Source organism: Pipistrellus kuhlii, unplaced genomic scaffold, assembly GCF_014108245.1.
Source record: "Pipistrellus kuhlii isolate mPipKuh1 unplaced genomic scaffold, mPipKuh1.p scaffold_m20_p_14, whole genome shotgun sequence".
Taxonomy (NCBI): Eukaryota; Metazoa; Chordata; class Mammalia; order Chiroptera; family Vespertilionidae; genus Pipistrellus; species Pipistrellus kuhlii.
The window spans coordinates 38,318,953-38,331,930 of NW_023425449.1; the positions used below are offsets into that span (position 1 = coordinate 38,318,953).

The 12,978-nt window shown below is 40.5% G+C and overlaps 1 protein-coding gene across 6 annotated transcripts in view; it reads right to left on the reverse strand.

Annotated features, from left to right (window-relative positions):
- The window catches only part of ST18 (ST18 C2H2C-type zinc finger transcription factor), a 122,042-nt gene that overhangs the window by 19,641 nt on the left and 89,423 nt on the right, over nt 1–12,978 (reverse strand). For all 6 annotated transcript variants that reach the window (XM_045581494.1, XM_045581492.1, XM_045581495.1 and 3 more), the window contains 2 exons: nt 8,690–8,935; nt 439–554 (listed from right to left, as the gene is read on the reverse strand). In XM_045581494.1, coding sequence (XP_045437450.1) covers nt 439–554; nt 8,690–8,935 — 362 coding nt within the window. The remainder of the gene's footprint in view (nt 1–438; nt 555–8,689; nt 8,936–12,978) is intronic.

Here is a 12,978-nt window from a genome sequence, read left to right on the forward strand (position 1 = left end):
AGTGATGAAAATGACGATCTGTCTGCCCCAAAAAGCAATTTGCATTAAGTGCGAAAAGGTTTGTAGACATCTAAAGCTGTGAAGGGTTTTCTGGAGTCGATGGATATCAAATTAAGAATTTCTGATCAAAATATAAACATTTATATTGGCTTAATGGTGTTGTTTTTTTTTAAAGTTAGACTTTTCATTCTTTTAGCATAAGATCGTCAAGTAAATGGGTTGTTTTTTGATTGTTGGTGTTTCCTTTTACTTCATAATCTTCTTAGTTCTGTGCGTAGGTTTAGGTCCATATAGAATATCTAATGACTGACTGGTTGAAATTGCCCTAAAACATTCCTAAAATCAACTATATAAGCCAAGATACTATTACTCAAAATATAAGACCTTGAGTACCTTATTCCCAGAGTCTCACAGACTATGTCATTTTGGATCACTTACGTGATTAGCTCTTTTTTGAGATCTCTTGTGTGGAGCTTGGGTTTAGGGCTTGGCATGGAAGCCTCTCCAGGAAACTTTTTTTCTTCCAAATTTTCTAGAGAGTTCCCTGGGTCTTTCTGAGAGAGGAAAGAAAAAAAAAAGATTAAAAAAAAACAGAAGCACAGGAGGCATTAGGGAACCCTGGAGAGACAGCTGCATTTGAAGTCCTCAGGGTCAAATGTGAGTTTTGGCTTAAAGACTTAGCTGAAATTCCTGTAGGATTTGTACACAAAATAAATGAGATAATGAGTATAAGGAATGAGAAATTATAATTCATGGGGATACCTTTAACATTTTCACATTTTGGCAAATATAATTACAGAGGCATTTGTTTAGCCAAATAATTAAGTTACTAGTCTAATCGAGTTCAGGTTTTATTGTACAGTGAACATTTCCTAAAGAACATAGGGCTAGTTCTTTATGTCCACAGAAGTCATTGGTAAAACAGAAGAAATACCGCAAAAGTAAATCACAAAAAGTTTAAATCTGAAAAGGAATAAGTAAATTTAAGTGAACAGAATGTTCTTTCTGATATACAAATAACTAAGATTTAAATTATTTAACTGTACAATAACTGCCCAAGTTGGTTTGGCTCAGTGGACAGAGCGTTGGCCTTTGGACCAAAGGGTCCAGGTTAAATTACAGTCAGGGGCACATACCTCGGCTGCAGGTTCCAACCAGTTAGGCCCTAACTGTTAGGACCTTGGTTGGGGCTTGTGCAGGAGACAACACATTGATGTGTTTCTCTCACATCAATGTTTCTCTCTATCCCTCTCCTACCTTCCCTAAAAATCAATAGAAAAATATCCTCGGGTGAGGACTAACAAACAAACAAACAAACCAATTAATTAATTAATTAATTAGTTAAGTTTTATTTTTCTGGATAGTGACTTTAATTAATTTAGCACTTCCTGTTTTTTTCTTAAGTTACCTTAGTTAATTGTTCTGGAGGTGTTTTTTATTTTATTGATTTTTTTTTTTTTTTTTTTTTTTTTTTTTTTTTGCAGAGAGGAAGGGAGAGGGATAGAGAGTTAGAAACATCGATGAGAGAGACATAGATCAGCTGCCTCCTGCACACCCACTACTGGGGATGTGACCACAACCAAGGTACATGCCCTTGACTGGAATTGAATCTGGTACCCTTCAGTCTGCAAGCCAATACTCTATCCACTGAGCCAAACCAATTAGAGCAATTGTGGAAGTTTTTTTTTGTGTGTGCTAAATTGGTATGCTTTTACTTACTGAATGGAATTTCTTGTTGGGTTATCACTAATTTTTGTGACCTTCTTTTAAGCTTAATACTGATCTTTATTTCATAAGGCTCATTAATCCTTTCAAATTACTTATTTATCATCTGATATATTATATTATAGGAAACTAATAATCATTTTCCTCAATCACATAATTAGTTTATCATTTAGTTTATATCTGGTAAATATTTTCTGGATTTAATATTAAATTCAGGTGAACTACGGTAATATAGAAAACTGTATTCTAATTCTCAAAAGTACTGATCTAAATAAGGTGATAAAACAATTTTAAATTTTTGAGGTAAATCTCATTTAAATCAAATGGATATAAAAATGCAATGGTAAAATATAATTATAATAACCTGAGTCTACATTAAAAAACAATGGAAAAACAACATCCCCAAATATTTCTAACTAAAGAAAAATACTAAACCTTGATCTCAGTTATAAAGGCAAATGCAATTTATTTCATTAATTACTTAAATAACAATTCAATCAATTATTTTACACAAGACCATATAGTGTAAATACATTGGTAAACTATCCCATTATATTATCATCAGATAAAATTAATAAAACCTGTTTTGATATAGTTTTTCTACGTATTATTTATAGCGTTAAGTATTCCATCTTATTTTATTTTTTAACATACTTTTATTGATTTCAGAGGGGAAAGGAGAGGGAGAGAGAGATAGAAACATCACTGATGTGAGAGAAGCATTATCGGCTGCCTCCTGCACATACCACACTGGGGATCGAACCTGCAACCTGGGCATGTGCCCTTGATTTGAATTAAAGCCAGGACCCTGAAGTCCATAGGCCGACTCTCTATCCACTGAGCCAAACCCGCCATGGCCCATCTTATTTTATTGATAAATGTTTGAAAATAGCAGCAAAGAATAATATACTCTTGAGAATTAAAGAGAAATAGTTTCTTGATAATAGTTGCCTACTAAGATACAACGAGAAGTGCTATTTTAGTGGTTGCTTTCATGGAAGCAAATAGATGAATGATGGTTATACTTTTCAAGTTTTATAGTGTGAATGCCTAAAGTAAAGCAATTCCTGATTATAAGACGTAAAACCTGATAATACCACCATCCATTCCATTTAGTATTATCTTGATTCAGCCTGGCTAGTATTTTCTACTATACTTTATAAATGCCTTGGCTTTTGGAAAGTAGATACAAATGTTAAGTCTAGTAATAAGTCTCAATGTAGAAGAGTCTTTGTTTTTCTGTATAGATATTAAAGTTCTCACAAAAATGACATAAAGTAAAAAGCCATCTTACTATTTCTTTTATTATAAAAAACAAAGAATCTCTAAGAAGGTATGAACAGTTATATAGATGAACATGTAAAACTTATCAGCTGTTCAACTGCTGAATCTGTGCATTATAGAAAGGAAATAGGAGCCTTTGAAAGAAATGACCAGTTATGAAAGTTATTTGACTAAAATGAATACAAAATAATGCTTGCAGAATATATGATATTTTGTTTGATATGGTAATATGTGGTGATGCTTTAATAAGACAATTTTACTGGGTATGACTTTTTAAATATTTTTAAAACTTCTTTTAAAAACTGTGAGCTTTTATGTATGCAATCCTATATAATAAAAGGCTAATATGCAAATTGACTAAATGGTGGAACTACAGGTCACCATCATGCGCACTGACCACCAGCAGGCAGAACGCTCAACACAAGAGCTGCCCCCTAGTGGTCAGTGAGTTCTCACAGGGAGAGTGCTGCTCAGCCAGAGCTGGGCTCAGGGCTAGCAAGTGCAGCGGTGGTGGCGGGAGCTTCTCCTGCCTCCGCAGCTGCGCTAAGGATGTCCAACTGATGGCTTAGGCCTGCTCTCTGGGGGGAGCAGGCCTAAGCAGTTAGTCAGACATCCCCTAAGGGCTCCCAGACTGTGAGAGGGTGCAGACCGGGCTGCGGGACCCTCCCCCCATGTACACGAATCTTGTGCACCAGGCCTCTGGTTTCATTATAAAATAATTGTTTTCTTCCTTTTCTTTGCTCAGCATATGGCCCTTAAAACACTTGCCGAGAACATAGTTATTCAAATACAGATGGCCATTACTACGAAAATTCTTCATTTGTTACAGAAGCATTTTATATTGGATAAATTCATAAATAGGACTGAGTAAAACAATAAGTTATAAGAATATATAAGAACTTTTTTCATTATATAAAATATCATTAAATAAAATAATATTATTTTTAAATGGATATTTTGAAGTTAATATTTTTATACGATGGCTATGTAAGAAAGAACGTGACATATATGTGTGTGTTTAGAGAGGACATGGATGCAATGAAATTCCTTTAATGTGCAGATGGAAGTTTATGTGGGTTTTAGTAAAGACCAGAACATAATGGTAGCATGAATAACAGATAATAGCATCTGGCACTTTTAACATTTTAAGCCCTGAAATTGTTGGAGAACTGACAGTTGAATGAAACTGACAGCCGTAGTTATTTCTCAGCACTTTCCTTCTGAGATATTTTGAGTTTTTTCCAGATTCAGGAATTTTTTAGGGGGCATCTGGACAGGCTATTTTACTGAGAGAGACAGACAATATTTTCTGAAAATTGCCACCAAAATTAAGCAACTGTTGTGCATATGAGCTAGATAACAATGAATTAGAAATAATCGCTCAATTTCTGGTTGCCTGTGTGTAGATGTACGTGCTTCGTGTGAGGTGGGGTGGGGAGGTGACAGAGCTGGCAACAGGAAGGATGGGGGTATGGGAGCAGGAACAGACCGCCAGGTAGTCTTCAATGTATCGCTGGGCCATGTGCAGCCATCCCAGGAGAGCTCACTGAAAATGACAAGCGTGGGCCAGTCCTGGTGACTTGTGTCATCACATCCTATAGTTCTGGATCCTGCTATTCTGAGAAGCACTGTAGATCAGGGTTGCTTCCACCAACCTTGCCATATACTGTTTCTTCTTTATTCTCTTTTTTCTTCCTCTCTAGTTTTTTCAATATTCCTTAGTTGTCTTCATTTTGTGTGTGTGTGTGTGTGTGTGTGTGTGTGTGTGTGTGTGTTTCTTTTGTTTCTCTCCTCTCCCTTTTCTTCATGTTCGGGAAGCCCAGCCCATTATTTAATTTCTACATGACCAAGGATCAACACCTTTCCCTCCCTGCGCTTCAGTTTCCTCCTCTAAAAACATGGATAATCATCCTGCCTCTCAATACGTAGATTTCAGGATAAAGATCCCTTATCTTTATTTTTCAGAACAAGGTTTCCCTCTGATACCTTCCCAAGGAGGACATTGAATGCAATCTACTTTTTCAAAATAATACCTATTAGGTATCTCACTTCTCATTTTCAAGATTCAGAACAGGATGTGAAAAGTACTATCAGTCGATTACCTCGTCGCAGATGAAGGAACAAAGAACAGAAGGTAAGAACATGTCCTGGGGGCTAAAGTGACCCAGAAGCACCCTTTCTTGTGCCTATCCCTGCTGGCTGTGGCTCCCCCAGGCCTCGGCTCACCCAAGTCAGGTAACTGTGGTAAGAAGCCTTAGGCTTAAAAACTATTTTGTCTTTGCTCAGTGGATAGAGCATCGGCCTACGGACTGAAAGGTCCCAGGTTCCATTCCAGTCAAGGGCATGTACCTTGGTTGCGGGCACATCCCCAGTTAGGGGGTGCGTAGGAGGCAGCTGATCGATGATTCTCTCTCATCGATGTTTCTAACCCTCTATCATCCCTCTCTCTTCCTCTCTGTAAGAAATCAATAAAATATATATTTTTAAAAACTATTTTGTCAACTCAAACGTAGGGCAAGCACTTTGACTCCAAGAACTCACTTAGCATCTTCCAATTCCTTTTTGTTCTTCCTAATGACATTGAATCTCCACATACTTTCTAAATTTCAGACTTTAGATCATTTAGGTTGCAAACTGTAGGAGAAGTCTGTATGATCAGACCTGAAGTAAGTAAGCCATTCGAAAAGAGCAAGAATCTAAACAAACCCATTTTTTCCCCATGAATTGGCCAGAAAATAAAACATAGATTTAAGCATTCGATAAGAACATACTTCTATTGAATTATAAAAGCTGCCAATGTGAATGCATATTGTTTTTTGGAATTATGCAAAAAAAAATGAGATTAAGAAATAAACAAACTATATTTAAAACCTCGCTTTCTGGTTGAGTGATAAAAGTCTAAGGCACTAATGCAACCCCCAAATGGGAGGAGTTCCTCAGCATATAAAAGGCACAGTGTTGGCATTGTTGAGGAGGGCACAGAATTACAACCAATGTCAAACACAAGGCCCTGAATGGAAACGAGCGCCCACTTGTCTGAAATTTGCTTCATTAACTCAAGACTGGATCCGTGTGTCTGAGTCTGTAGGAATATTGATAGAAGGCTGTCCGGGGAACATGGACCATGGACCATCACAGCACAGTCACAGGATGAGGCCAGACAGCCTGAGTCCCACCCCGCACATGGCCCTGGGACACGTTCAAACATGGTGGGTTTTATCCAGACAGGAATAAGCATGCAGTTAGGCCGACTTGGCAAAAGCACCGCCCTTCACGTGACATAAGACTTTTACTGAACCCGCAGCAACAGGTCTTACCGCTTGGATTAGGATAAGTGGGTGGGTGAGATGGGCCACCGTCCCACCAGCAGTCAACTGGCTGGAGACTGGGGAGACCTGTGGATTGGAGGGAACCTCCACCCCTTTTCTAAAGCTGTCTTGCATGACATGGGATTGAATCAACAATCTTAATCTCATCATGACTATGCTTGATCAGTTACTATGAATTTTAGCAGATTTCTGGGTTATAAAAATAGACAGAAGCCTGAAGCGGCAGGGGTAGGGGGTGGGTGGAATGTGGTGGGAGGAACACATTAGTCAGTTTGTGATCATCGGTAATCAGCTTTTGATACTTGGTATGTGTCAGTTTTACATTTATTAAAGTCAAATATACTTTATTTTAAGAAACTGTTCTTCTAAAATACAATGAGGATAGATTGACTAAGACCATCCCTCAACACTCCAGATACATTCTTAAAAGCCACGCATAATCAAGTGACTACGTCCAGCATGACGGAATCTAATCAGAAGCAGCTGCTGTATCAATCTCCCTCTCCATTCCTGGGATGGTGTGTGAGCTGGTGACACAGAGCATGCCTTGGTACCTCGGGACTCCCAGAAACCCGTCCCCAGCTGTGACACATGGGGTTGGCCTTTCCTTTCTGCTCTGTGCCTGCTCCTGCTCCATGGACCAGCGGGATGTGTACATCAGTCCTCCTGCTAGATTGAGCGCATACGTGGTGGGCTAATGGGACTGCATCCTCAGGGCCTACCTTACTGACTGGACGGGGAGATAATACTGCCAGTGAACATGTGCTCCAGGAAGGAAAGAAAGGAGGAGAAGGAAAGAAGGAAGGGAGAGAGAGAGGGGGGAGGGCAGGGAGAATGGAATTGCAAACAAACCCATCTGAGATCACTGCTGTTTATGTTGACTTATGCTCTGAGATGCCAAAGCATATGCTAAAATGAAATTACTCTTCCCCTAAAGTCTCCTGGACTTCAAAAGCCTGAAAAAGGCGGTGCACACTTCCAAAGAGAATGGCTATTTCGCTCCTTGAAACATGTAAACTGGCAAGTATCTACAACTTTCCTGACAAACAAGCAAAAAGAGAAGCACTTATTGTCGCGATTAGGGTCACATTTGCAGTGATAGAGAGTCTAAACCACAGAGGGCTCCGGCCATGAATTCTTTTGAGTGACACTACGTCATGCTAATTAGGCCAAGCCAGGTGGCTCAGCGTAGGGAGATGGAGGCTAAAGGAACTCCTGCACAGTCAGGACATCTGGCCTGCAGGAGGAAAAGCGCCTCTAAGATAACCTAGTGTGTGAGTGCATCTTCTTGACATTTGGACTGAGACAACTCAGTCACCCAGCACGTGACCCAATGACTCTATATAGCTGCTCCACGGGGTCTTCAGGCATTGGTTCCGGGATCCCCTCAAACACCAAAGTCCATGGGTCCTTGAGGTATTTGCACAGAACCCACACACATCCTCCTGCATACTTTACATCATCTCTAGATGACTCTTCACACCTAATACAATAAAAGTGCAATGTTCATAGTTGTGGTATTATATTGTTTCCGGAATAATGGCAAGGAAAAAAGGGCTCTCCATGTCCAGCACACATTCAATCATTGGTTTAACTATATAGCCCATGTCAGCAAGAACGTAACTCTTTTCTGACTATTTTCGATCTGCAGTTGGGTGAATCTGCAAGGCAGACAGCACGTAGTTTTGCTAACACGGTTCCTTCACCAAACCAAGGAAACACATTTGACATGACTCTTATGTGTCCCTGAATTGGTTTTATCTTCTATGTCCTGGCTCAGAAAGAATTCATAATACGGGCAGCTGTATCTGAAGGGATAGATAACGTAATCTCTGGCCCAGTTCACACAATTGTAGCCATAATGGAGGTAAAATTCACAATAATAGCCCTAGTTTGTCTGGCTCAGTGGCTAGAGCATTGGCCTGTGGACTGAAGGGTCTCAGGTTCAAATTTGGTCCAGGGCACATACCTGGTTGCAGGCTCCTTCCCTGTGTGAGAGACAACCCATTGATCTGTCTCTCTCAAACTGATGTTTCTCTCTCTGTGCCTCTCCCTCTTTCTTCCACTCTCTAAAAATTAATGGAAAAATATCCTCGGGTGAGGATTAACCAAAAAAGATTTTTTCCCCCCACAGTTATAACATATTATTATTTTAGGCAAGTAACAGACAACGTTGGATGTATTTACAAATTTCCTCTGAAATTTAAACTTAACACTCTACCAAAATCTAAAACAAGGTACAGAATGATGCATCATCTACACAGGACTGTGAAAGAATAATTTAGGAGAAAGAAAGCCAACAATATCTTCAATCATGCTTTCTTAACCTTACGGACAGACTGACACAATACCTCCTTCTCCTCATCTGTCTTCCCGTGGGCTTTGCTGTAGTTGATCGGGGCGTCCCAGCCCTCCTGGACACACAGCGCCTGGTAGAAGGCCGCATTGACCAAAATGCTGCTGGTTTTGAATGGGGATGAGGAAGGAGTCGGAATAGACGTGTTAGAGGGAGTGAGGGGAGCAGCTTTGTCCGGGGTTCGATTTTTTTTCATGCTTAAGTCCAATGTGCCATTTTCATCCACTTCTATCTCGGCTCCCTGGTATACACAGGAAACAGAAGAAAAAAACACACAACATTTAAGCTGTTTGCTGTCATAGCTTAGCCACGTGGAGCTTTTAAGGGATCATTTGAAATGCAAGCTTTCGTGTAAGTATATCTGATGTTAAACCTCGCTCTCTGCTTTGCTTTGGTTGATGTTCGATTCCTAGGCAGACTTTTTCAGAGCAGCCCGTTAGTGGGCTCCATGTTTCTGGGTTTCAACAGAGTAAGCCTGGTATCAATAAGGTGTCCCAAATGCTAAATGTATTGGCTAACCCTGGGAGGCGTTTATTTTTAAAGTCTGGTTCTAAATCTTCTTTCCTAGTTTGCAGAATCCTCACTCGAAATCCACCACTTAAAGCATCAATACTTGACTTTATAAAAAAGTACAACAGTATTCCTCCCCCCCAATCCAAATCACAATATTAATCTGATAGCATGAGAAACATGGAAAAATAACCAACCGGGAGAGAATTTTTATGGGAATATTAGACTAACATGAGAGGAACATGTTGCCCTGGGTGACTGGGACCGGAAAAGCTCTGTTAAATTGGGGGGCGGCGGACGCGCAGACTGTGATTCCCTCTGGGGGCCTGTGGGTGGCAGCTGCCGGGGTGGCCACTCAGGTTTCAGTTCCACAGTCACATCTTCAGACGGTGAGTGCTTCCCAAACACTTAGTAAAAACCTTAAAGCTGTCCTCACAGCATGTCTTTGGGGACACCTCTGGCTCAGCTTTTCCTGTTCTGTTTCTGAGGCCCCCGCGCCCGTGTGTTCTGAATATTCTGCAAGTCCCTGCTCAGGCGGGTTTTCCGTGGCATGTACACTGGGAGCACCGCCACATGTTGGCAAGAACACGTCTGTCCTCATCCTACGTGGGTCCAGTGAGTATCTCTCTGGCGTTTTCACCGTCATTCGTCAATTCGCGGTTGACTTTTGAATGACTCCCCTCCTCTTCCCTTTAGGCTGGCAAAGCAGGAGGCGTCCCTGAATGTGTTAGCAGGATCCCTGACGGGTGTGGTAGCCAGTTACCTCCCAGGGGGTTGACTTTAACTCCCCACTTACACTGTGCCTGCACCTCCCCCACTGCCTCACCCGTCCCAATAGCTGCCACTCAGGTGTGGGCCATGGTTTGCCCCTGATTTAGAAAATGAAGCCCGGCCGGTGTGATTCAGTGGTTGAGCGCTGATCTATGAACCAGGAGGTCATGGTAGATTCCAGATCAGGGCACATGCCTGGGTTGTGGGCTCCATCCCCAGTGGGGGGGCCTGCAAGAGGCAGCCCATCAATGATTCTCTCTCATCGATGATGTTTCTCTCTCTCTCTCCCTCGCCCTTCCTCTCTGAAATCAATAAAAATGTATTTTAAAAATCACCTCTTCAGTGTGTTTGTTCTGCCTGTAAAGTTCCTATTTTCCAGGCCCTCGGTCTGTGATTCAGACATGCTTTACTGTATTTGTGGGAGGTAAGTACACTTCTAACATGTTTGTACTAAGATGCTTTGGCCATATCTTTCTGTCCTTTTTTAGTAAATAGTTTAATCTCCTGTGATAGTTTTAAGCCCCGAATTTGACAGCACAGCTTATCCGGGATAATAACTTAGTAACCACAACATCTTAGGCCATCTGTATAACATCAAATACATTTTTATACCAGCATTAATAAACCTTAGTTACAAAAAAATCCAAGATATTAACCATATCAGTGCCAGGTGCTCTCTCCATGATACCACAATGCATTCTGTCGTGAGCATATCAAGGCAATTACTGGCTTCATCGCTGCTATGTAACGAGAGCAGTAAAACAGATCTATCGTAATCAAGTTTAATAACCAACGTAAAGTGCTAAATGCCATAGTTGCTGGCATTTTTTCATTTAAAAAAAAAAACAAAACACAACACTTGGGTCAAGACTGTACAACTAGCATTCACATGGAATTCCAGACCTCTGTGACAGATGGCTTCGGAAAAGGGAGCCATGTGACTGGGCTGCAGAATGTTATAGTACAAAACCCACAAATAGTGCAGCTTTGAGCTCACTGAAAAATATCAGTTATCCCAAGGCAGCGCTAATATGCATTTTAGTTTTCACAGGGTTGGGGGGTGGGTGGGGGGAGTTCCAAATAGTAAATTTTTCAAAAATAGAGTTGCTATGCGTATACATCGTGAGTAATTGTGTGCTGATTGGGGTGGGGGGGGGGGAGGGAGGGGAATCACTCCTAATGTTTAAAAGAGGCACTTTTCTGCAGCCCCAGCTCCAGCCGGCTGCTCTGAGCACCTGACTTGCCTGGGAGGGAGCACGTTTGGGCAGAGGGTACAGATGGGCTTTCGGCGAGCACACAGATGCATTCGGCAATTACGCACAGTCCCAGGAAGGCCCCTCTCTGCCCACCGATGGCTGGGTCACACGTTTACTGCATGGAGCTTTATTCAGAGCTGTAACTAGGGACATCACTCCTCTCCAGAGTCTGAAACTCCAAATGGAAGAATAAAGGGGGTGTGGGGAGGGAGGGAGAGAAGTTGGGAGGCTGAGGGGACTGTAGGAGGAGAAAATAGCCCTTCAGCTCATATGGAGCCCCCACCTCCAGACTTCTAATATTCTAATTTCTCAAAGTGCTACTTGGGATCTTTATTGTAACTTTAATTTTTAACGTTTTCTTGAGGGTAGGCATAAGTCATGGTCTTTCCAGTTTGGATACCTATCAAACACCATCTTAGCCATTTCAGCCCCTTTCAAGTTAAAGGTGTTACCTGGGATTTATTTATTCATTCATTAAATTGCTGATAAAGTGTTTAATATTTTCAAGCTACTATATTTGGAGGGAAAAAAAATTGAGAAAATACAATGTTCCTGCCTCTGAGGAGCTTATTTTATCTGTATAAGAAATTTGTATGGGGGGGGGGGGGGGGATTGGTAAGATATGTACACATTTAATACCTTAATAAAAATTGGGGGAAAAAGAAATTTGTAGTAAAAGGTGATTTAACAAATGTTATAAATTATTAAACTGAAAATGGAGATAATTATTCACTGTAATTATTATCTGCACTATAAAATAAGAAGTGTCTCGGTTGTACACCAACAGAGAGATGATTACTGAAATTATGCTATGTCTATTTAATGACACATTATGCTACCTGTAAAATAATAATTATTAGGACTTTATAGCAACAGAGAAAAGACATATCACCTATCACCGAAAGCAGGAAACAACCCAGCATTTCTACTCTGCTGACAAGTAGGGAAATCAGAAATAGAAATGTGTTTCCAGAAGAACAAAAAAGAAAACTGCATAAAATAAGGTCCTTATATTTAGAGGATGGACTTGTGGTTATTCCCTCTAATATTTTCAAAAAAAATGAAAATAGTGCATTGTTTCCACAATTAAAACTTTTACCATACATTAAAGATGACAGTACACTTAAAGAAGCAAAATCATAATTTTGGCTTTAAATGTTCTGATTATAAAAATTATTAATATTCAAAATATTGGTGGGGAAAGCCATTGTTTTCCATATTTGGCAACATTTTCTACTAATACAAAGTAGGCCACCCATCACCTTTTCCTTTTTGACTTGGCTAGAAGGGCTGGCAAAATGAAGGGTCCCTCAGCCTTAGGATCCTGCAGGAATTAGCCCCTCCCTCATTTTCAGCTCTTGGCCTGTGTTCTTTCATGCTAGCTTCAGGGAGTATCTTTCATAATTGAAAGCTAACTGAAATCTGCTTCCAAAGCAAGCAGATTATTAAAAATAAGGGGAAAAATAGCCGAAACTGGTTTGGCTCAGTGGTAGAGCATTGGTCTGTGGACTGGGAGGTCCCAGGTTCGATTCCGGTCAGGGGTATGTACGTTGGTTGTGGGCACATCCCCAGTAGGGGGTGTGCAAGAGGCAGCTGTCGATGTTACTCTCTCATTGACGTTTCTAGCTCTCTATCTCTCTCCCTTCCTCTCTGTGAAAAATCAATAAAATATATTTTTTAAAAAATAAGGGGAAAAATAAATATCTAATTCTTACTAAATAATGAGTGAGTATTAAAACTCCTAAAC